This window comes from Poecile atricapillus, chromosome 10 (genome assembly GCF_030490865.1).
Source record: "Poecile atricapillus isolate bPoeAtr1 chromosome 10, bPoeAtr1.hap1, whole genome shotgun sequence".
In the NCBI taxonomy this organism is placed as follows: Eukaryota; Metazoa; Chordata; class Aves; order Passeriformes; family Paridae; genus Poecile; species Poecile atricapillus.
In genome coordinates this window covers 12,230,001-12,254,825 of record NC_081258.1, presented here as the reverse complement: position 1 = coordinate 12,254,825, position 24,825 = coordinate 12,230,001, and the positions used below count along the sequence as shown (strand labels likewise).

The 24,825-nt window shown below is 51.5% G+C and overlaps 1 protein-coding gene across 1 annotated transcript; it reads right to left on the bottom strand.

The window, feature by feature from the left end:
• Nucleotides 1-8,362: 8,362 nt before the first annotated feature.
• Nucleotides 8,363-12,959, bottom strand: IRX6 (iroquois homeobox 6). Its single transcript, XM_058845809.1, has 7 exons — nt 12,858-12,959; nt 11,487-11,732; nt 11,140-11,249; nt 10,541-10,848; nt 9,920-10,411; nt 9,606-9,702; nt 8,363-9,398 (listed from the first exon to the last, which is right to left on the bottom strand). Exons 1-7 carry the CDS (start codon nt 12,900-12,902, stop codon nt 9,146-9,148), a joined length of 1,551 nt encoding a protein of 516 aa, XP_058701792.1. The 5' UTR covers nt 12,903-12,959; the 3' UTR covers nt 8,363-9,145.
• Between the last annotated feature and the right edge of the window lie 11,866 nt (nt 12,960-24,825).

The following is a 24,825-nucleotide window of genomic DNA, read 5'->3' as shown; positions in this document are numbered from 1 at the left end:
GTGGGAGTGCGAGGACAAAAGTTGTTACTGGTTTGATACCTGGGGAGATGTGTGTCTGCAACATCCATCAGCCTTCCTCAGGGAATCCCGTGTGATTCTGTTAAAGAATAACGCTCCCTTTCTGTTTCTCATTTATGCAAATAAAAGGCGAACCAGAAAAGACATCAATAAGAGTTAAGTGGCAATATCAAGTCAGTTTTACTGCCAGGTCACTCAGTCCCCAACAAATCAAGTAGGAAAAATGTGTCATTTATCAATATAATAAACAGGTATATCACTCCTAGACCCAAGCAGCTCTCTTGAGACCATACTTCAGAGCCAACAACCCATATCGTTTGCAATGCCCTAAGTAGGACCTCTCTGTAGTGCTTCTTTCTTCAGCTGCCAGGCTGCAATTAACCTGCTGTGAGCCATGGTGGGAGCTGGCAGGTTGGGCTAACTTCTCTTGACATCTTATGGAGGTAAATATCTACGTTTTCTCTCAGCTTTTTATGGGTAAAATTGTGACCCTGGCTTTGGACTAATTGCCTTCACTAGCAGAGCTTTATGGACATGGCATACCTGGCTGGAAGGCTGAAAGAACACAAGTGAGCTCTAGCAGAGATTTCATTCTGGTTTTGGAGGACTCCATTTCTTTTTTTCTCCTCTGTCTTACCCCTACTTTCAAATAATTCTTGTTGAAAAATCATTTTAGTCCTTTGAAATACACTTTTATCCTGGTATTAACCCACCACAAGTTTGCAAAAAAATGTCTTTTGGGTTGTGTTTTCAATTGTGCACATCACTGCTGATTTGTGTGATCACTCATAGCAATTGTTTCTAGGGGGAAAAAGAAACAAACATTCATTTCTAACCAGCTTGGGTGACCACAGAGGACAAGTACAACCTCAAGGCTGGAATTAATCCCTCTGGGCCTCAGGCACTTGAGCATATGGCCTGACTTGGGAGCACAGGTGCTCTGGGTCTCTCTAGAGAGGAAGACAGTTCTGAAACTCTTCTGGTTGGTGATGGAAGAAACATTTTTCCCCATTTATTTGAGATGGAGGCCAGAGTGCACACATCCTCATGCCAGGGATTGCTGGGATATGCTGGTTAATTTAAGACATTATGCAATGGCAGGCAGATGTTTGTCTTCTCCCACAGTGATTATAGGAGTTTTGTTTCCATAGGAAATCAGGCCAAAAGTTTTATTCTGAAGAACAAAACCCAGTGCATTCAGAAAACAAATAGCGTGCACAGAGTTTTCTCTGGGGAGAGGCTGAGGGAGCTAACCATGCGACAGATGATGTTCAAGATCCCTTCACAGACTGCTGCACTCATGACCAGGCTGTTTGGGCTGCCATAAGAAAAAACACAGACCTGAAATTTAGGTCTCTGCAGTGTAACTGCCGTGACATCCCTGTAGCACTCAAGGAAAAGCCCAGCAGACAAGACCAGGGTTCTCTCAGCAGGGAAAAGCACGGCATCAGTGAAGATTAGAAAACTATAGCACGTGAAACATTCAGTGCATTGAATTTCATAACTAATAATTAGGGTGTGCTGATTTGTAATCACTCCTACAGGAGGTAAGAGGTTTGACCTGAGGACCAGTAGTGAAAGGGGCAGTGGAGACAAGCACCTCATCATGCTCCTGAGAGCCCTTGGATTCAGATCTGGGCATCTTTGTACAGAGAACAAAGTTCTGTTGTACAGTTCTGCAGAGAAGTGGGGATCACCAGGTAATTGATGCCTCCTGGTTCTCCTCAGCCCTTAAAATGTCACTTTTGAGCCTTTGCAAGTTAAACTGATCTCAATGGCATGCTGAGTGGAGCTAGAGGTGGTGCAGCCCCACAATGAGCCTCAGGATTTGGGGTGAAAAGTGACTTAGAGAACATCTTTGTTATTAACTTTTGGAACTGTACAATTGTCCCTGAGACTACACTCCCACACTGTAATTACATCTGCTCCATTTACGAAATACCTTGAATTGTATTTGTAGCCTGACTTTTAAATTTGTATGAAGAGCAAATGAGGTTATATTATTGCTGTAATTGAGAGCAACTAGGACAAGTTTTATTAATTTCCTGCCACAAAATACTGAGTAAGCTGATATTTTATGGGAAAGTTCAGGAAGAAGAGTAATATGTCTTACATTTCTGAATTCTGGATGATACTTGAAGAGTTTTACTGGCAATTGATTTTTCTACAGGTAAATTGTAATTCTTGATAGGCAGATGTGCCCCTGAATATAGTGAGATGCACTCGCTAAGGGTATGATGAAATAGAAGCAGAAGGTGTATCAGCTCTGCTCTGACACGTGGTGAGAAGCTGGAAATCGGAATTCCTGCCTGTAGAAGCTCCCTTTCCCTCAGCTATTGTTGCATTATCTCCATTATCTAGATTTCTCTGAATGTTGAAGGTTCACAGAAGTATTTAGCATACATTTTTCTGTTCAAGAAGTCAGTAATTTAATGTGTGTTTGAAAAACTTAGTTTTACATGCTGCTGAGGATGTGTGTGCTGCAGGGTGCCCCTGTACATGTAGCCATGGAGGTCATGGTGTGTTGGGGTTGGGTGAAAAAACATCTGCTTAAGAGGAACCTGCTGGTGTGCCTGACACAACCTGCTCACTGTATCCCTTTTCTGCTTTTATGCTGTAACATCACAGAAACACTGGCTTATACTGAAGTTCCTGAAGTCAAAGTAATAATGGCAAGATAAGAGAGCTAAGAATATGTGAGTTGGTGGAACCACCTTCCCCTGTGACAGCAAGGCTGATGTACAGTGCTTTTGGCCTTCTTTGTGAGGGAACAGGCAAATAAATGCCCAGAGCATGACCAGACAGCAAAAACACTGCTGCCTGAGGAGAGTTTTCACACTTCAATTTTACCATTGTGGGATGTCCAGGTTTTGGGGTTTCACAGAGACTCCTTCATTCATCTCCTCCCTCCCCAGATGGCTGTGGGCCATTTTAGAGTTATCTCTCTGTACATGCAAAGGAAATATCTCGTTAATATAAAACAGTGCCCTGGAACAGCAGTGCCTCGGGTGTTGGTTAGGTAATGGGTCAGGCTTGGTACCCAGCCAGAACTGGTACCACATGTCTCACAGGAGCAGTTGTTTCTGCTTCTGTTCCTCTTGGTTACTTGTTATTCAAAGCAAAATCAGCTGTCCTGCCTTATCACTGCTGGGTTTGGATTGTGGGCTAGAAACTGGTTTGTTGCTGATAAAATGCTGCAGCAAATGGTCCACTCTTAATATGACCTCAGCTCTCATGCCAGTAACACTTCTGAGAAGAGCTTTGTTTCTCCTGTGGTCCCATGGGTCTAACAAATGACCCACTTCTCACTGGGGAGCTGCTCTGCAGCTGCTCTGTCAGGAACACTCATGCTCCACATGCAGTACTGAGCTCCAGGAAAGCTACTCTGACCACTGCAAGAGAGCATTGGCAGCAGGTCTGAGTGCTGCCAGCAGTGAGTTACCCACCTGCAGAACATGCAGCACTGTTCTTGTACCAGCTGGGCCTGGTGACCAGGCTGTCAGAGCTCCCCAGAGTAAACTGCAGATGGTGGTTGCGGAGCCGCAAAGCACGTGGTCAGATAAAAAAGATTTAACTGTGGAGCATGAATCTGTAGCAGGCTGCTGACTCAGAGCTCCTTGTTGTTCATTTCCTTGTGCACCTAATCCATTACCTTCCCTGTGCCTCATGTGGCTTGTGTAGAGAAAACCTGAGCATGGCAGTATGGATGCTTGATTTTTCTGTTAATGACCAACAGTGGGATTGGTTATGAACTCCCATCACTGTTTGCTTCTTAGCTTTTCAATAAAGTTAAGATGTTCCACTAAACAGAAGGTTGTGGAGGCCATCTTTTAGATGCTGAATATTGATGATGTTGTTTATTTGAAATTAAAAACTGAATTCACTTGAATGAATCATCCTGGTCAAGTGCAGGTGACATTTTTGTTTAAAAACTGCAGTTAGCTTTTGTATGTGCCATGTTTACCCTGGAGGCCAGTTCATGCAGGCCAGGTTTTCTGGAGGGCCTGTGTGGCTCAGAGTAGCCTCAGTGGGGGTCATTGACAGGTAATCATTCCAAGTCCCTTCTCTTCCACCCCAGGCAGTCTGGGGGTGGGCTGGCAGGTTCACCAACCTGGCTGTCTTGTCTGGTAACAAATTCTTCCAAACATTCCATGAATGAGCTGGTGCCATAGCACAAACTCAGGACTTGACTAGTAGAAAACTCAGATTTTGAGCTGTGCTGAATTAAAAAAAATAAATTAAGAAAAAAATCTGGAACAAACAACAAGAAATGGATGGTTTTACTAGTGCACATACTGAGTCTGATGGGCTAAAGCAAGTTTAAGACCTTAATGTAATCCATTAAACTAAAGTGGATGGGCATGTGAGGTGGAAATATCCTGGCAGGGGTACCTACAACCCCTTCAATATCCTGTAACCTTCCCCATATCTGAAAGGATTTTGTCAGCTCCTGTTCCCCTCTACACATCTCTGTTACCATCCAGTGGCAGTGGAGTACCAAACTGCATACAGGGAGTTAACCCTGGATGAATTTCATTCATTTAATGAATTTCATGAATTTCAGCATTTTATAGGTCCTGAGAGTATCTGCCCCATAAAACATCTTCTTCCAGCTCAAACCAAACACCACAAATTCATATCTGAGCAAGTGGGCAATGGTTTTGCCCTTCTTGGCAAAATCACATCTTCTCAAGAAGGAAGGTTTCACCTAGGATGTGCTTGCCGAGGAACAGGATCCAAGCTTTGTGTGAATGTGTCTGAAGGAATTGCTCCTGGCCTCATTTGGTGCCAGTGGATCCACAGGTGTTTACAGCAGAAGATTCCTGTGTGTCCATTCCAGCTCCACTCCCAATCAGTGCTACACAAAGCTGTCCTAACAAGAGGGAAAGTCAGAGAGCCATCATCTTAGTGCTTAAACCTGCACATTTTAAGATTTAAGGGGTAGTGATTTGAACACTACAATCAGTTCTTTTATTACCCAAACACTTCCCAGGAAGGGAAATAATAGCTAAAACACTAGGAAGGTGGCACAGAACAAAATAAAAAATTAAATCTGCTCGGTTTTCCTGAGGTTTCCCCTCAGGCCCTTTAGCACAGCAGACATTACCACTGGTTTAGTACCAGTGGTGGGGAGTACACCTTGACAGCAGCAGAGCAGTGTTTCAGGGTATTTTATCTTCTTTAGATGAAAAGACAGGCTTTTGGATTCAGGCTAAAAAACGTATTCGTCCTGCTAAGTAGATTGAAAGAGAATCCAGATTAAATAAATCATTAAATTATTCCAGAATGTTATCCACCTGTTCTGGCCTGTAATTTATTTTCAGATGAACAGTAGGTAAAAAAAAAACCAAAACAACACAAAAAAAGCAATACAATGAAAAAAACCAATTGTCCTCTAGCAGATGCTTTGATCCTGAAATGACACCTGGCCTGGGGAGCTGCTTGTGCAGTTTTTGAGATCATTTTGAACTAATTGCTCCAACCCACTGCTCCATAACCTCAGTAGCCACATCAAGCTAAAACTTCTGTGGTAGCCACCTTTGAAAAGGGATCTTCAAGGGGTTTGTTGCTGCAAAGCCAGTAAAATTCATCCCTTTATTGTGGGATGGCAAACCTGTAGGGGAACAGGACAACAGGAAAATACCAGCCAGCTGGGGGTGAGGGGTCTGGACCATTGCAGTGCCAGGGCCGTTTTCCTCATGTGCTTGTGCAGCAGTAAAAGAAGGTTTGTTCTCTCTTATGTTCTTAAAAGGAAGACTGTGCTTCAAAGATGGGGAAGCAATAATCTGCTTGTACTGTCCAGACTTTCTCATGACTCAGAAATGTTTCCCTGTTCTCTCTAGGAGAATGCCAGTGTGTTTTGTGCTGCCCGTGCTGGCTGGGGATGGCAGGAAGGTGAGGTGACCAAGGATCTGAGATGGAAGACAGCAGCCAGTGCTGGGAGTTTGGGGAAGGTGGTGAAAGAAGGTAATTGTCCCACTCTTCCACACCTCCTCTGGCTCAGATACAGCTGAAGGCAGCTGCAGTCCACGACCCAAATTTCACATCTCTCCAGTGTATATTTAAACAGATTTAGCCAGCTCGTTTAGTTTTTGGACGAATTCTCCCAATTGCTGAATGCAATATCGCTGAAGCAGGAATCCGCCGCAGCAGCCCCTCTGTATGGGGGGAGAGGGAGCAGAAGCCCCGAGCCAGGGGTGTGTGGAAGAAGCAGGGGCTGCCCGCTGCCCCAGCCCTCACTTTTGGGGTCTTGCTTCGCTCGTCGGCAGATCGGGTTGATAAACTGCAGCTCTGGGAGAGGCAGTGCCGGCACCGAGCCGTCTCCGCGCTTACCTGGGGGCCGGGCACCAGGGCCGCTGCCCCCGCGGGGAGCGGGCCCGGGCGCGGGGGTCACCGCGGGGGCGCAGGAAGGGCCGGGGGTGGCCGGGGAGCCGCGCCGTCTCGGCCGCACAAAGCCGCCTTTTCATCGCGGCCTCCTGCCCCCGCCGAGCCCGTAATTGTCTTTGACAAAACTTCATTAGCGAGCGCGGCGGAGGCGGCGGCGGCCCCGCGGTCGCGCTGGCTTTGAGCGGGCGCAGTGGAGTGTGCGCGGCCCCGCCGCTCCCGGCCGGGACCATTAGCCCGGCGACTTTGTTTTAGAAACTTCCCACCCCAGCGGGGGACGCGTCACCGAGCCGCCCCCGGCCGCCCCGCGCCGCTAATTGGGGGGCGATGCGGGGCTGCGGGGCTGCGGCAGCCGTGCCAGCGCGTCCCCGCGGGCTGCGGAAAGGGGGAGACCCGGCCCTTCAGAGCCAAGTGGGGTGCCGGGAGGGGGTTCCGGGGGCGTGTGTGAGCGCTGCGCCCCGGCGGGGCCCGGCTCCGCGGGGCCTTCACCTTGCGCGCCCGGCTTGCGTCTCGCCCGGGCGGGCCGGGCCCAGGGCACCCCGCAGCGGCCCCATCGCCCCGAGCAGCGGGCTCCGAGTGCCCGCCCGGCACAGCCCGAGTGCACTTCCCAGAGAAGCGGCATTAAAAAGCCCATCTCGTAGCAAAGCTCAGACAGAGGCGCTTTAAGTACGTTTGTTATGGCATTGGAATCTGTTCGTGCGAGCCCGTTATTTTAGCTTTGTGCCTGGGCGCACGCAGGCTCCGCTCCCGGTATTAGTTCTCCATCAATCCCCGCTCTGGTTTTTAATCAAAACAGTATTCGGAATATGATTCCCGGAGATTATATTTCGAGAGATTTGCGATACATATCTTGCCGGCGTGACAGATTGCAGGGGAGTCCTGGGCGGGCGGGATAATCTGCATCTCGCTCACTTGACCTTTAATAAAAGGGGAGTAAAAGTAATAAATAAAAAATAAAAGTCTTAAGACTCCTGCAGGTTACCTTCGTGCCTGCCCTAGAGAGAGCCCGAGGCCTGCACCCGCCTAATGAACTCCCCCCGCGGGCTCCGCGGCTCTTTGGCGGCCGGGGCATTGCAGGACCGGGGGCAGAGCCGGCAGCTCTGCTCAGGGGAGCTCCGGGCCGGCCCCGGGCCCCGGGGGCTGTGCAGGCTTCGTGTCCCGTGAGCACCTCAGGAGCTGCCTCCCGGGGAGCTGTGCCGAAGCCGCCGGGAAACGGAACGGGGGGCAGCCGGGTCGCTCCCCTGCAGGATGGGCGAAGGCGGCCGGCACACAGCCGGGAGGGAGGCCCGGCCTGGCTCTGCCGTGCGGACACGCGTGGGAAACCTGCACATGTGTTCCCAAGGCAGATTATACCTGTCCTCTCCGGTGGGAGCGGAGGGCGGAAAAGTCGCCTTGCAAGAACCCTTCGAAAGGGCCTAATACTCTTTATTACAAGCCCTAATCCTTCAAATCCGACTTGAAATAATGTTTATCTTTTCGCAGCTTAATTTCCCCTTCTCTAAGCTTCGGGTCACTACAACAGACTGCTGCTGCTGCGTCCCTTGTCCAGGGCTGCTCCGGAGAACGGGACAGCCCCGTGGCCGGGCATCAACGGGCTCCCGACGGGCCCAGCCCCGCTCCCAGCCCCACTCCCGGCCATGCCGTCACCTGCTGCCCTCGTGTGCACTTACCTCCCCCTCCCTTTCTCCCCCCGGATCCTCCAAAGCCCGACCAAGTTTGCCTTCTTTCAGTGCCACTTCTTTCTTGCCGCGACTGCTCTGCTCCCGGCCAGGGCCGCGGCTGTTACCGGGGCCGAGGCCGGGGACAGCCCTGTCACATCTCCCTCCGTTGACCTGCAGCTCCTCCTTTCCCCTACGAATTGCTTCTCCGGTCGCAAACCCAGAGGGCTCCCAGTTATGTAGCCCCACTCCTCTTGAGTAGCCTTTAGTAAACATATAGAAGTCTATTCGATATTCCAGATTGATTTCCCTGATTTATTAAGGCAGAATTCATTGGACTCTATTGACCACAAATGACTTAATGTAAATGCTGACCCCGGTGAACTTGGAAATAGCAGGTATCGGGTTGATCTATAGATGACCTCTTAATTACCACAGTTATTAATTTAAATTATTGCCACTGCTCCTAGAGACGGGAACAAAGAAACATTCTTTCCTCATCCCTGCTTGGTTTATTAGTCTGAACACAAAGTGTTTGATGACACTTTTAATTAAACAGAAATAATGCAGAGATACGGTTTCTCTTTCTCGTCTGTCCTGTAAAGTGCAGCACTGCTCTTTTGACTGACTGACTGATGGCGGTGACCCACTAACAACGTCCTACTTTGCCGCCCGGTCGCCACCCGCTGCCCGGGGGTGCCCCGGCCGTGCCCCAGGGCGGGTGGCGGGTGTCCGGGGCCGCTCCTCCCGGGCTGTGCCGGCTCCTGGCTGGAGAGCTCCGAGGTCACTGACGGCTTCGTAGAGTTCAGATCATCCGTGTTAATTAGAGACTCTGAAAAATACTTTCAGCGGAATCTATGTACAGAGACGGGGAAAAAAACAGTCCGGCGTAACCTGCGCCGCTTCCCCTCCTTCTCCTCCCCTGGATGGCGCGGAGCAACTGCACACTGGTGCCCCTTGGCAGAGCAGGGCGCTGAGCAGAGAGCGCAGGTTTGGGAGGAAAAGGAGAAACAAACCACGACGTGGGGTTGGGGGGGAAAGAGAAAATATTAGGGTGCGGGTTTTTCTTCCTTTTTGCAAAGACGTCAATGGGCAATATTGAACACATGGCAGGCGAGCGGCGGGGAGGCGCCGGTCCTGCGGCCGCTCCGCCCGCCGTGCCCCTCGGCCCCATGTGCGCAGCACGCTGTGCCGCGGCGGCCCTTCCCCGGCGAGGGCAGGGCAGGCGGAGCCGCGAGGCCGCCGCCGGCCCGGGGAGAGGTTTCCTTCGGTGCGCAAGCCGAGTGCTTCCTTACAGCCGGAGCCCCGTCGCCAGCGCCCAGGATGGGGCGGGCGGCCCTGCGGGACGGAGAAGCGGTGATAAGCCGGAGCTAAATGGCCGCGGGTTGCTGCCCCGCCCGGACGGGAGCTCCGGGAGCGGAGCAAAGCGGCGGCCTTGGCGCAGCGCTCTCAGGCCGGGGCCGCTCCGGTGTCCCAGGGCCAGGCGGGCTGGCGTGCGCTTCGTGCGAGGTGCGGCCCCGGCAGCCGGCCCGTCACCTACCTCACCTCCGCAGCACGGGCCGGAACGCCGTCCGCAGCCTGTCCAGGCAGCTCCCACCCAGCTCGGTGCCTCCCGGGCCGCCCTTGGCGCCCCGTCCGAAGCCTGCACAGACACAAGCGGCTCGCGGTGGGCACGGCGCGGTCCCGCCGCCCTCCCCTGCCCGCTCGCCTCGAGCGGGGAAGCCTCGGCGCCTGCACCTGACACCTGGGGCACGGCCGAACACCGGGGGCGTCACTGCGCGGGCGGGCTCACGCCGCGCCCTGTGTCCCGGCCCGGCCCGCGGTCCCGCCCGTCCCCGCGGCCCCGCCGCCGCGGGTACCTTCGCCCGCCGCCGCGAACTGGCACGGCTCCCCCAGGCCGCGGTGGGACGCGCAGCTGCGCGGGAGCGGCTGCAGGTTGAAAGCGGAGCTCCGGAAGGCCTTGGCGGGCTGGGGCTGCTCCCCCGCCGCGCCGCCGCCTCCCTCCGCGCCGCGGCCCTCGGGGCTGCCCCTGCGCGCCGCGCTGGCCCCGGCGGTGCGCGCCAGCGACCAGATGCGCGGCTTCTCCGCGGGCGCGTAGGGCGGCGGCGGGGCGGCCAAGGAGGCGGGGGCGAAGTCCGCGGCGGGGGCCTTGGCACAAGGAAAGGCGTGGAAGGGGCCGGGCAGGCTGCAGTCGCTCCGCGGAGCCTCGGGCAGCGCCGCGCCCAGGCTGGGGGCTTCCTGCAGGGAGCTGGTCCGGCCCTTCTCCGGCTTCCCCGCCTCCTCCTCCTCCTCTTCCTCCTCCTCCAGGTCGCTGAACCGCAGGTCCTTGTCCTCCTTGTAGCTCTTCTGCTCTGCTTGGACACACACGGGGAAGAAAGGGGCGGCGGGGCGTTAGTGCGGGTGCGGGGAAGTTGGGGGGCCTCGAAATCGGCCGTCACTTCGAGCCTACTTGGAGGCGCCCGCCTGCCTCTCCCGCCTACCTCTGCCTTCACCCTCCGCACTGTATTCATCCTCTTCCCTCGGGGTTTCTTCTTTCCTCTCTTCCCCCGCTTTGTTCTTGGGAGACCAGGTCATTTTGTTTTCTTTTTTAAGCCTCCGTCTGGCGTTAGCGAACCAAGTGGACACTTGCGTCAGGGTCATTTTAGTGATGATAGCCAGCATGATTTTCTCTCCTTTGGTGGGGTAGGGGTTTTTGCGGTGCTCGTACAGCCAGGTCTTGAGCGTACTCGTCGTCTCTCGCGTCGCATTTTTGCGTCTGGCTGAACCACCGAAATCCACCGTCCCGTACCTGCTGGGAGATGTTTAGGGAGGGGGGGCCGGCGGGAGTCCGGCAAGAACCCCCCAGCCCGGCCCAACCGCGCCGCAGGCCGGTGTGGCCCCTGCCCATCTGCCTTCCTGCCCCTGCCCTCCTGACATCGCCGCCCAACTTTGGTTTCCGCTGTCTGCTGTTCCCGGGCGCCTCGTTTCTTTTGTACAACGTTTGTCAGGTCGGAGCCCCCCCCGTCCCCCTCGTTTGATGTCGGCCGGCGCCTCGCAGGGGGATGCTAATGCTGCCGGGCGCTGATCAAAGGGGTTTTACCTGTCGTACTGGTACTGCCCCAAGGAATGATCGTAGGAGTAGTAGGTAGCGGGCTGCGCGATTCCCGAGTGCAACGTGCCGGCGCCGTCTTTGATTTCATACTGGGGGTTCTGCAAGGGAAGCGGCAGCGTTTGGCGTCGAGCAGGACGGGAGCCCCGCCGCGGCCCCGGTTCCCCGCGGCACCCGAGTCCCTTCGCGCCCCCCACCCCGACGGGCCGGCGCCGCTCCCGGTCCCGCGTCTCTCGGCTCTCCCCCTACCCCGACACCGACTGCGAAAGGAAGTTTCTCCCGCCTGTTGCACCCCCCTCCCCTCCGGAGCGCTGCCGGGCGGGCGGGCGGGCACTCACCAGCGCGGTGTAGAGCGCGGCGGGCTCGGCGCCGTAGGGCAGGTAGTTGCCGTAGCCCTGGCCGGCGGCGTACGGGGCGCTGTACATGCCCAGCGCCGCATTGAGCTCGGCGCGGCCGGGCGCCAGCAGCCGGCTCTCGTACGGGGCGCAGCAGAGGGAGGCGGCGGCCGGCGCCGAGGAGGCATCCGGCCCGGAGCGGGGGGCGGCCTCGCAGCAGGTCGTGCTGGGGCTGGCGGGCACGAAGAACTGCGGAGAGGAGAGAGCGGGACGGCGCCGAGTGACTGTCGAGGCAGCCCCATCGGGGGGAATTTAGGAGCGTGTGCGCGCCCGTGTGTGTGCGGAGGGGGGGCGGCGGTGAGGAGGGGGATAGGAAACGCGGGCTGAAGCAACTAATTATAGAAACCGGGAAATAAACCGGATGGGAAGCAGGAGCTCTTGGGAACGGGGCACGATTAATCAAGCAGGCAAAACTTTAAGGAAATAATTGCTCTCGAAAAAGGTATAAGATCCGTAAGGCTCCATCCTTCCCGCCCCCGCTCGGTCCATCTGCATTGATTTAAAGGCAAAAAGTTGCGATTACAGTTAATTTGACAATAGACACAGCAGTAAATATGTCAGCCAACGCAATCGAAGGCATTTGATTTCAATAACTTCAAGGGGACAGCTAACTTCCCAAGCGAGGGAGGCACATCTTGCAGTGATTACCGTGTATAAATAATTCTACCCAAATAAATCGTGACTCGAAGTACGATATAGCTACGATTTAGTTAATACAGGGTGCCTTGGTGTGAGTGGGGGATGTCCTTTGGAAATCGCATGGGGAAAAAAAAAAACCAAAACACCTCTCGACAGATCCTAATAAAACACAGGAAAAGGACCGACCCGTGGAGGAAGGAGGGAGGAAACGGCACAGCCCGGTTCCGCAGATACGCGAGTGGAACCCCGAGCCCGCCGAGCGCCGGTTCGCACTGCCCGCACACCCTCCGCGGTGCCCGGGAGGCAGCGGTGCTGCGGGGGCTGCGCCCGGCGCTGCGCGGCCGCTCCGCGAGCTCGGAAAGCGGTCGTAGCTGGGATTTATGTTTTTATTTGTTTGTTGCACTTAAAACTGAACGGTGAAGGGTGGGGAGGAGGGGGAATTACCGGTTTCCTACACGCCTTTGCTGTGCACGCTGCGAGTTATTTGTTTAAGCCTAACACAACACAAACGAGACATAAACACACACGCACATTTTTTAAAAAAAGGCTCCAGATGTGCCCTTTTAAAAAAATATTCTAAGTAAGGGAAAGGGAAGAAAAAAAGGAGGGGGGACAAGACATCTGGACAGCAGCAGCAGAAGCTAAACAAAAGTGAGTGCTGCTCACTCGCCTTACCTGTGAAGTGGTGCTGTAGGGGTATCCGAACTGAGAGAAGGACATAGTTGCTCCTTATTTTTGGACCATAGGCAATATTTTCCCCCCAAGATCGATTGTAACTAAACCCTGCTTCAAGATGCACCTTCTCACACACACATTTCCACGTATGGCTTTTTTTTTTTTTTTTTTTTTCTCAATTATAGATGATTGCACTTAAGCAGCCAGACATCTGAGGCGGGGGGGGTGGGGGAGGTTGGTGCCTGGATTAAAAAAATAGGCTACCCCCCACTTCCCATCGCTCTTAATAAATATGTTTGTATAGAGGGAGTTTAAAAAGCCACCCCACATGTATAGAGAGTTTAAGTGCAAAGGGGCTTTTTCAAAGAGGGGGGGAAAATCACGTAGGGCTTGCAAGATACGGAGCTTGCTTGTATTATTTTCCGCTCTATAGGTCTTTAGCGTTCATCGGTGGGCGAGGAGCGGGGTGACGTCACGGCCCTGCCGGCAGCAGCAGGCAGCGGCGGGCAGGAGCAGGCAGCGCCCCGCGCCCGCTCTCTGCACTTGTTTCGTCTTGGTTTAATGTTGTGCTGTGATGCACGTCAAAGGCGGGACTGGGGGTGCCTTGCGGTTGGTCTCTTTTCCCTTTATTTTTCAACAAGATCAAAATTTGTCTTAGGGGAATAAATTTCAAGCGGAGACATCGCGGCACCCGCCAGCCCCAGCGTGCCCCCTGCCCCGGGCCCGCCGCGGGCAGGACGAGAGCCGGGCAGGGGTCGCGGTGCCGGGCGGTGCCGGGCGCACCCAGGGAAGCTGCTCTCGAGGTGGGCCCGCGGATGCAGCCCCCCCGGCCCTTCTCTCTGACCTCGTGCCCATCCCCAGGGCCGGGCGCTGCCGTGCAACTCGGCCCCTGTTCTGCACCGGAGCCGCTGAGCCGTGCTCCCCGCCTCGGCGTCGCTGCCCGTCGCGGCGGCCGGGAGCCGCGGGAGCGGGGTCAGACCTCGCCCCGCACAGCGTGCGCTGCCTGCCCGGGCAGGGCCGAGCCCGGACAGAACACGGGCCGCAGAGCAGCACGAAGCCCATTCTCTGAGGAGTGCTGAGCGGGGCGTCCCTTGTTCCCCCTTAGCCCCGTGATGGTCCCTCCGGGAGCGGGGGGGCCGGAGCGGTGGCAGGTCAGAGGGGCGGTGATGTATGGATGGCTGCCTGCAGCCCGGCCGGCCCGCTACCGCCACGGCGTAATTGCATCAATTAACAAATGGAAATGTCCTTGTTTAACCAGCGACTTACATATTGCGAATTTGCCTTTGAGGCGAAATCACCGGGAGGTAAAACCGGGATTTTCCGCCCCTCGAACCTGGAGCTGCCGCGGCGCTCCCGGGCCGGACAGGGCGCGATGTCCTGCCAGTGGCAATTCATAAAGAAAAAGAAAACCAAGTGAAAACGCGGCCCGGGGCGGCCCGGCCGCAGTTGTCCCGAACACGCCGAGGCCGTGTCCCACGGAGGCTGTGGGCAGCCCTGGCAGCCGTGCCCGTGCCCGTGCCCGCCCCGCCGGAGCCGCTCCGCCGCCGCTCCGCTCCCCGACGGGTGGCGCTGCCGATCCGCGAGCGATGCGCACCGGCCCGGCCCGGCCCGGCCCGGGGGCCGCTCCCCTGCGCACCCCAAGCCGGGCGGCCCCTGCCCTGCCCTGCCCTGCCCTGCCCTGCCCTGCCCTGCCCTGCCCTGCCCGTGCGGGCGGCGCTCCGCCGGCAGGCAGCGAGCACCGTCGGGACGGGTCCCGCCGCAGCCAGCGCGGTGCGCGGCCCGGGCAGCCCTTGCCGGAGCTGCGCGCTCGCGGTGCGCTCCGCGGTCCCGCACGGGCTCTCCGCGGTCCCGCACGGGCGCTCCGCGGGCTGGCCGCGCCGTCGGGGCCGCAGCTTGCACGGCCGCTGCCCCCGGGCCGGACGGACGCGAGGGGAGCGGGCCGCCCAAACCGCGTCCGCCCCGCCAGGGTGAGCCGAGGGCCCCGGAGCTCAGAGCCGGCGGTCACAGCCCTCTATGTCGCCCGCAGCCTGGCGAGACGGAGCGCTGTAAACCCGAGGCCTGTCAATTGTCGTTAACAGGGGCAATAACTTAAAATTCATTAAAGAACACCTTTGGGTAACGTTACTGCTAATTATTTAATTGCAAGAATCCCTATGGGGAAAATTATGCTAATTATGAAGTAATAAAACCACTTGTTCCAAAGCACTTAATTCAGCAAAATTTAGTCTTTTCACCAGACAACTTGGTATGTTATTTGATGAAAGAAACAACAAGAGTAGCTGTGTGCTTATCCTGCCCGCGGCTCAGAGCCCAAAGGAGCTGTCGCTGGCAGTGTGTTTGTGCTGGCAGGTTGCATGCAGGGCTCTTGTCCTCCTTGCTGAAGTGACAAGCATAGCGACCACCAAAACTGGGGCAGAATTCACTGCGCAAAAAAGCATTTTTATAACGGAAATAAAGCAGATCAATGCAAACACTGAGCTTCCCAATCGTTATCATGCACAATCAATGTGAAAGCAATTTTGCTACCTGTCAGGTACGTTCTAGCTGAGCTAAGCTTTGGAGGGTGGCCTTTCCCAATCCAGCTCTCTCCATTTACAGCACCCTGCCCTACAAAGATGTTTCAGCAACATACTTTTTTCTAGACATGTTCGAGAGCCATCCAGACGACCCCTTTAATTGCCCTTACAACCTGGGAGAATGAATGGCACTCCTGTTAACAAACACAAGTTCTGCTGTGCTCCCCAGCTCTTTTGGAGGACACAAACTCTGTCTCTTTGTGTTCTGAGCACTGCCACCATTCACTCTGCCTGTCCGTCACTGAGCAACTATACTCTGCATGTCAAAGCTGCCAAAACATCTTTCTGTGATTTGTAAATATTGGCATAAACCCTCTGTTAACAAGTTCTTGAACCCGGCTTGGCAGAGTGTAGCTTTGGGTTGGAGTGTGCAATTTGCTGTTTTTCTCATTTCAGGAAATCAGCTTCAACAGCCCAATTGCCATTCTGCGCATACGCCGTGTCTTGGAGAAGCGCAACTGATGCTGTACATGGTCACTGCAGATCTTTCTTTCTCTAAATCTGTGTCATCTCTCTCCTTGCATGCAAGCATGTCATCCCACCCACCCCCACGACGTGCATTCCCCTCACCCAGTCATCCTGGCGAGGAGTGTGACTACAAACACGAGCAAAACCAGAAAATGATCTCTCTTGATTCGCAAACTTTTGTTCTTGAAAGAGAGGACTGTGAGGCTTAACTGTAAACATTTCTGCAAGCAGTTCTTCTTGAAGCGAGGCAGGAGTTCAAATGCAGCCAACAATGCGATTTTTGATGCTTTTAGAATCAACATCATTTGGTTTAGCTCTGATATTGCTTTGCTCGGGAGGTAATTGCAAGGGGTGAGAGTAACAGTCTGTGCTTCCTACTGATGCAAATGCAGCTGCCGATAACTGCAAACGAAATAATAGGTTAATTGAAAAAAGCAGGGGAAGAAGAAAGCAGCTTCAAAAACATGTAGCAGAAAAGTGGTTGAGAAGAAAGTGTCTTTATATTTTAGAATACAGGGGGATTTTTTGGCTGTTGCTTTTTTTGTACTGAGAAAATGAAAATTCTTCAAGTCCATGCATGAATAAACAAGTACAGCTGGGCAGCCTAATACATAATTTATACTGATCAGTCACTGCAGATTTAACTGAATAAAGCCAAAATGAACACTAATTGTTTTGACAAACTAAAATAGTGTATATGATGGTTTATTGTGAAGCTTGCTGGTTACTGTCCTTATCTCAGTGGCTATTTTCAAGACTCATTTCTGCATGAGAGGCAATATAAAGATTAAATAAATGAGGACAATATAAAGATTAATATCTTGTTGAAGATAAAGCATTTTGGTTGTATAACATACAAGCAGAAAATAGGAAGAACTGTCTTCAGGAGAGAGGGGAGAACTGGCACAGTGAAGTGTGGGACAAGAGCTGATTTAGGGGGTGAGGTATTGCCAAGGTTATGGGTGGTACCCTGTCAACTGAAGGCTAAACCTGAAAGTAGAATTTTGTTTTTGTTGCATTTGAAATACACTGGGAATAAATTTGCCTTTGGATACTTGTCTTCTGAAAGGGGACATCCAAAAAGTTGTCAGTGAATTTCTGGACACTTATGTATGTGGGCTCATTAATCTTAGAAGCTACACAATTTTGCTCTGGTTTTAGTATGTGCAACGTGAAAGAAATACATGGCTGGGCCTTTGCTTTGCTTCTCCAAACCCTCTTATTGAGATGGATGGATGGATAAATGAGAGCAATTTAAGACGTCATTTGGAAATTAAGTAAGAGACAGACAAATGTAATAATGTTCATGGGGATCCCTAAGCACCATGTCTGCGTGGGCTCCTTTGTGTGACAGTGAGCTGCTGCTTCCTAACAGTCCTCTACAGTGGCCTCCCCCTGCCACCTCTCCCTCCTGCCTCTTCCCCAAGGACTGGCAGCTCCACTTGGCTCCCAGCATCATTTCCATGATGATCGATGGGTTTGCTGAATCTCAGATCATCACTGTGTTTGTTGTGATGAAGTTTTAGGATATGGCTGTCAAATTGACAGTTGGGCTTGAGTGTTACTGGGGCTGGAGGATGGTTGGACCCAGGGCTTTATTCTGAGCCATCCCATGCCCAGCAGCAGCCAAGTGAGTGGAAGCTGGACATGAATCTTTCTCAGGCTCTGAGGTGGCATTTTCCTTAAATCTGGGTCATCACTAACTCGTGATCACCCCAACTTGTGAAAACATGCTTTGCTGATGAGAAAACTCTTCTTTTGTAAGAGTGCTCTGTGTCAGGGTAGTTGAGCTCTTCTGTACTGGCTTTCTTTAGGTTATCTGTTGATTATTCTATAAAGTATGGATTCAATTAGTGAAGATACTTCTACACAAAACTGTGAGACCTTCACCTCTGAGAACTTGTTTTCCTGAGATGTGGGTTAATTTATGCCGGGGGACTTAGGGCAGCTGTCATTCAGTCTGATCCCTCTGTGAAGTCAGTTTCCAGTAAAATCAATAAAAATAATTTTTATTATTTTTTTTATAATGAAGTGATTGTTGGTCTGACACATCATGAGCAGGGTTCACATGCTTTTGTGCATCAGCTCATGTGCAGCTGGTGTGAAGGAGTCACGTGGCTGCTAAACTGGAGGGTTTTAATTTAACGTCACCTTTGGTATAGTTTGTCAGTTTTGTTCTGTGGCAGTGAATGGCAGTTTTATTCCATTGCCTACTCTGCCTTGCTGTAATTTCCAGGGTTTATTTTAAAATTAGTATGCTGGCTACATGCAACTGTGCCTTCTCTTCTAAGAAGCTGGTGTTCTTCACCAACTTCTGTGCACAATTAAATGTGAATATCAGAACTCAAAAGTGAATATCAGAAGCTGCCTTATTTACTTTCATTTGTAATTTAAAAAACCCCAGTTGTGTTTGTTGTACATTAGAAACATAGAGAGCTTATAACTCATTCCAAACCCAGAAAAATACTTGACCCAACTCAGTCCCATCAAATCTGTTGGTCTTGAGCCTCTTCATTAGTTAACATCCGAGTAAAGAAGGGCTCAGCGGGACTCTCCCTCCAAACCCTGTCTGAATTAGCTCCATTTTGTATTTGTAGAAATGAGTGCAGGACAGCACCTTCTGGGTAGTTTACTGAGGACTCTTCTGCCAGTCTCCTTCAGGTAAAATGCAGGTTTTTCTCTGGTCTTTCAGCAGTATTTCAGGCTGTGCTGGGGGCTGTGGGTGCTGGGGAGGAGTGGCTCCAGCAATGGCCCATCTGCAGCCCTCTACTCTGGGGAAGCTGGGACCACTTGCAATTTCACACACAAGCAGCACTAATCTATAATAAATCTTATGAAATCAATAAAAATATGGAAAGTATATCATTTTTAAAGAAAAAACACATGAGATGGCCATTAAGGGCACAGCCATTCTAATACCTGTGTCTGGTTGAAACTGCAATTAAAAACATTCCAATAATAAATCTACTTCCAGTCTCGTTTAATGCTTTTAACTTGCTTGAAAGTTCAAACTGGTATCCCAAAAATGTGCCAGGACTTTCACAATGTATTTTACAGACTCATAAATAAATATGGCAATTAATCTAAGCTATATTTCTTTCATATTTGATGACAATTTATTATGACACTCACTAATTCAGTGCACAAAAACTCTAATGCACTTAAAATCGGATTTCAAACCAAACGTTTTATGGGAAAATATAGTATTGATCATCCATTTAAAGATATCATGTGATGATTCATAACCTGCTATAAAAAATGGATCTTATGAGGACATGCAGAATGAATTTTGTGGACCATTCTCACCACAAAATCCAACGTACAAGATCTGTAGTTCTCAGTGATGTTTTATATTTGTGTTTGTAGTCTTCGTCTGTGTTTTGGTGGTTTATGATAGCAGCTTTAAGATAAAACATTTTTCATATTTAAATTAAATAAAATAAATAGTATCTAATTTGTTAGACATGTACTATTGCATGCACTTTTATACTCTCCATTTACACAAATCCATGCACAAAATTTGTTCTTTTCAAGGATAATTCCCACAATTTTTGTTATGTTAATAGGGCTGTTTTGGCAATGCACATTATGCTGCTTTGTCCTGTAATAAAAACGTGACCAAGGAGTTACATGGCATCAGATGCTGCTCACTGCTGGTGGTGTGGTGCACCCTGTGCACCTCTGAAAGCTGCAATGGCTTGGGCTCTGATGTGCCAGCAGCAGTGATCTGCAGTCAGCTGTCCTGGCCCTGTGGGGCATTACTGGAACTTTTCCAAAACTGAAAAACTCCAGAAGATACATCCTGAAAATGCAGGCTCCTGGGGTAATTTACGTGAATTTGGGATCTGGTGAGGAAGGAAGGGAGGAAGGGAGGAAGGGAGGAAGGGAGGAAGGAAGTGGCGGAAGGAAGTGGCGGAAGGAAGTGGCGGAAGTGGCGGAAGTGGCGGAAGTGGCGGAAGTGGCGGAAGTGGCGGAAGTGGCGGAAGTGGCGGAAGGAAGGAAGGAAGGAAGGAAGGAAGGAAGGAAGGAAGGAAGGAAGGAAGGAAGGAAGGAAGGAAGGAAGGAAGGAAGGAAGGAAGGAAGGAAGGAAGGAAGGAAGGAAGGAAGGAAGGAAGGAAGGAAGGAAGGAAGGAAGGAAGGAAGGAAGGAAGGAAGGAAGGAAGGAAGGAAGGAAGGAAGGAAGGAAGGAAGGAAGGAAATCCAGCGAATTCCGGAGCTTTTCCCCTCCCCTTGGCAAAAGCCTTTTCTCCCTGCTTTTATTTTGTTTATTTTTTTTGGCTCAGTTGTTCCTGATCTCTTTTCTGAGGGGTTGGGATGAGGAGGTTGGGCCGGGATTTAGGGAGAGAGGGACGCGCTCCCTGCCAGGTTCTTTCTGGGAAAAAAAACCTGGAATCCAGAGGTAAAATCTGGTATTTTGATAATGAAAGCGCAGCCCTTTTCCAGAGAATTCCTCCGGCCTAATTGGATCTGCTTTCCCTGCTGCCGTGCGCTCCTTGTTTGGTTATTTATGGAAAACATCTGTCCGAGGCCTGGTGGCTCCCTGAGCTGGGAATTCAGGGAAAATCTTGGGAAGTTTCTTGGGGAAAAACATCCAAATCCTGGGCACCCTCTGGGGGGGACAGGAGCCCCCAGCAGGGCAGGGAAAAACCCCAATTCCATGGGAAAAATATGGAATTTTCTGGGCTGGAAAAGAAATTTTCCTCCCCGCCAAGCGGTGCTGGGATAAAGGCAGGGATGGATTTTCCAGGTGAAAAACGGGATCGGTCCCAGCGCTGCCTCAGCTGTGATTAATCCGGGTAATGAATCCAATTAATTAATTAGTTAATCCCGGGGGTGGGACACAGGGGAGGCTGAGCCCTTCCAGGCCGGTGGTGTCATCGCTTTGGAGGTTTCCATCCTCTCCCGCGGATTTCATGGATTTGGGGAAGTTTTTCCTCCCTTTTCCCACTCCCGGGCTGGAGCTGAGGGAATTGGAGTCGAATTCCAGAGGGAATCTCCCGATTCCTGGGATCTGGCCCCAGCTGCGGGCACAGCCCAGCTGCAAATCCCGGGATTTACGGGGTGGGAAAGGGCCGGGATCCCTGGAATTCCCAGGATTTGGGATTCCAGCGGTGGCAGCTGGAAATCAGCTGGATCCTACCTGGAGCAATCCCGGGAATTCCTCCTCCCTGCGCCCGGCACAGCCCCAGATCCCAAACCCTGCTGGGCTTTTCGGGGAATTTTTGGAAGTCCAAAGAAGCGATGTCCAAATGCTGGGAGGAATTTCTCTGGATTTCCCCTGTTTCACTGGGAATTTCACTGATTTCCGCCATTTCAGTGGGAATTTCACTGGATTTCCCCCATTTCAGTGGGAATTTCAATGGATTTCCCCCGTTTCGGTGGGAATTTCTCTGGATTTCCCCCATTTCAGTGGGAATTTCACTGGATTTTCCACATTTCACTGGGAATTTCGCTGGATTTCGTTTCACTGGGAATTTCACTGATTTCCCCCATTTCAGAGGGAATTTCAATGGATTTCCCCCCGGTTACAGCAGGAATCTCTTCCCATCCCCTCTCCCGTTCCCTCATCCCTTTCCCTCTGTCCCAGGGTCCCTGATTCCCTTTTCCTTTCTCCTCTCCCCATTTTCCCGGGATCCTGATGGCATTCCTGGGGCTGTATCCATGCCTTTGTGCTCAGGCTGAGCTTCCCGAGCTTGCGCCGCTGGGAACGGCAGCTCCAAGGGCTTTGGGGGCATCCAATTTGGGATGAGAACCCCAAAATCTGGGATGGGAGCCCCAAAAATTTGGGATGAGAAGGGTTAGGGTAGGAACCCCAAAAACTTGAGCCTGGAACCCTAAAAGCTTATGCCTGGAACCCAAAAAATTTGGGATGAGAAGGCTTAGGGTAGGAAGCCAAAACTTTGGGCCTGGAACCCAAAAAATTTGAACCTGGAACCTTGAAAATTTGGGATGAAAAGGGTTAGGGTAGGAACCCCAAAAATTTGGGCCTGGAACCCCAAAAATTTGGGATGAGAACACCAAAAAATTGGGCCTGGGACCCCAAAAAATTTGGGATGAGAAGGGTTAGGGTAGGAACCCCAAAAATTTGGGCCTGGAACCCCAAAAATTTGTGATGAGAAGCCCAAAATTTGGGCCTGGAACCCCAAACACTGAAAATAAAAACCCCCAAAATTTGGGCCTGGAATGCCAAAATATTTGGGATGAGAAGGGTTAGGGTAGGATGCCCAAAAATTTGGGATGAGAACCCCAAATATTTGGGCCTGGAACCCCAGAAAATATCGGATGAGAAGATTTAGGGTAGGAAGTGCAAAAACTTGTGTCTGGAACCCAAAAAATTTGGGATGAGAAGGGTTAGGGTAGGAACCCAAAAATTTGGGCCTGGAACCCCAAAAATTTGGGCCGAGAACACCAAAAATTTGAGATGAGAACCCCCAAAATTTGGGATGATGAGGGTCAGGGTAGGACCCCAAAAATTTGGGATGAGAACACCAAAAAATAGGGCCTGGAACCCCAAAAATTTGGGATGAATAGCGTTAGGGTAGGAACCCCAAAAATTTGGGATGAAAAAACCAAAAATTTGGGCCTGGAACCCCAGAAAAAAATTTGGGAAGAGAAGGGTTGGGGTAGGGACCCCAAAAATTTGGGCCTGGAACCCCAAAAATTTGGGCCTGGAACCGCAAAAATTTGGGATGCCTGGAACCCCAAAAATTTAAGATAAAACCCCAGAAATTTGGGCCTGGAACCCCCAAAAAATTTGGCCCTGAACCGGCCCCAAATTATATAGAGTCTAGAACCCCCAAACCCGTTCTAGAACCCTAGAACCCGATCTAGAACCCGATCTAGAACGTGATATAGAACCCTAGAACCCGATCTAGAACCCGATCTAGAACCCCAGAACCCGACCTAGAACGTGATCTAGAACCAATCTAGAACGTGCTCTAGAACCCTAGAACCCGACCTAGAACGTGATCTAGAACCGATCTAGAACCAGATCTAGAACGTGATCTAGAACCCTAGAACCCGATCTAGAACCCGATCTAGAACCCGATCTAGAACCTTAGAACCCGATCTAGAACCCGGTCTAGAACCCGATCTAGAACGTGATCCAGAACCTTAGAACCCGGTCTAGAACCCGATCTAGAACCCTAGAACGTGATCTAGAACCCGATCTAGAACTCTAGAACCCCAAAATTCGAGTCTAGAGCCTCAAAACTTGAGTCTAGAACCCCGAAATTCTGTGTATGGAACCCCAGAACTCCGAGTCTAGGACAAAAAAACGGAGTATGTAACCTCGAAAATTCTGCGTCTAAAAGCCCAAAAATTTGGGATGAGAAGGGTTAGGGTAGGAAGCCAAAACTTTGGCCTGGAACCCCAAAAAATTTGGGCCTGGAACCCCAAAAATTTTGGCCTGGAACCCCAAAAAATTGGGCATGGAACCACAAAAATTTGGGATGAGAACACCAAAAATTTGGGCCTGGAACACCAAAAAATTTGGGATGAGAAGGGTTAGGGTAGGAACCCCAAAAATTTGGCTCTGGAACCCCAAAAATTTGGGATGAGAAGCCCAAAAATTTGGACCTGGATCCTCAAAAATTTAAGATAAAAACCCCAAAAATCTGGGATAAAATCCCCAAAATTTCTGGCCAGGAAGACCAAAAATTTGGGATGAGAAGGGTTAGGGTAGGATGCCCAAAAATTTGGGATGAGAAGCCCAAAAATTTGGACCTGGATCCTCAAAAATTGAAGATAAAAACCCCAAAAATTTGGGCCTGGAACGCCAAAAAATTTGGGATGAGAAGGGTTAGGGTAGGGACCCAAAAAATTTGGGCCTGGAACCTCAAAACAGAGTCTAGAACCCCAAAAACGAGGGAGGGAGGGGAGGGAGGGGAGGGAGGGGAGGGAGGGAAGGGAGGAAGGGAGGGAGGAAGGGAGGAAGGGAGGAAGGGAGGAAGGGAGGAAGGGAGGAAGGGAGGAAGGGAGGAAGGAAGGAAGGAAGGAAGGAAGGAAGGAAGGAAGGAAGGAAGGAAGGAAGGAAGGAAGGAAGGAAGGAAGGAAGGAAGGAAGGAAGGAAGGAAGGAAGGAAGGAAGGAAGGAAGGAAGGAAGGAAGGAAGGAAGGAAGGAAGGAAGGAAGGAAGGAAGGAAGGAAGGAAGGAAGGAAGGAAGGAAGGAAGGAAGGAAGGAAGGAAGGAAGGAAAGGCTTGCAGCATGCTGTATGTTGTGTGTGGGTTCACACCCAGGCTGCACAGGACAGGCTTCTCCAGTCCTTCAGCATTGTCCTGCAGACACATTTCCATGGAAATGCTGGTTTGGTTTGCCCTGTGTGCGGATCAGCCCTCGGAGCCTGTCCGGGGCCGGAGCGCAGCCACACGGGCGATGGGCAGCGTTTCTGTGCAGAGGGAGAGGGGGATCAGAAATGGCAAATGCCTTCTTTCTGTCTTTGTAAATCACTGGTGTCTGCATTTGTGCACTGAGCGGTCCCTCCTTGCTCCTGAGTGCCTGCCCAGTGCCCGTGGGGCGGCTCTGGGCTGCAGGGGGGTGAGCAGGCAGCCCCTCCTGCATCCCAGCCTCACCTGGAACAGATGTTCTGCAAGTACCCAATCTCACCTCTCATTCTGACATTCCTAACAGAATGATGTCTTCCAGTTTGAGCCACCCATAGTTGTTGCCAGCCTAAATATTTTCTGGGTATCTTTCCTTAATGCTGTAAGTTTTGAGTGGTGACACCAATGCTTGGAGAGATAGCAGAAGGAAATAAATAGTGAAGGCTAAAGCACGTGGTTAAAGAAGAGTCTCATTTATAAATCAATTTTAATAACATATTTAAAAGCTCTCACATTTGCTTTTAATGTGTTTCCATTTCCCCTTTGGTCATTAATATTTAAAATATTTTTCTTTACTGATCTTTTTTTTTTCTATTGTATCC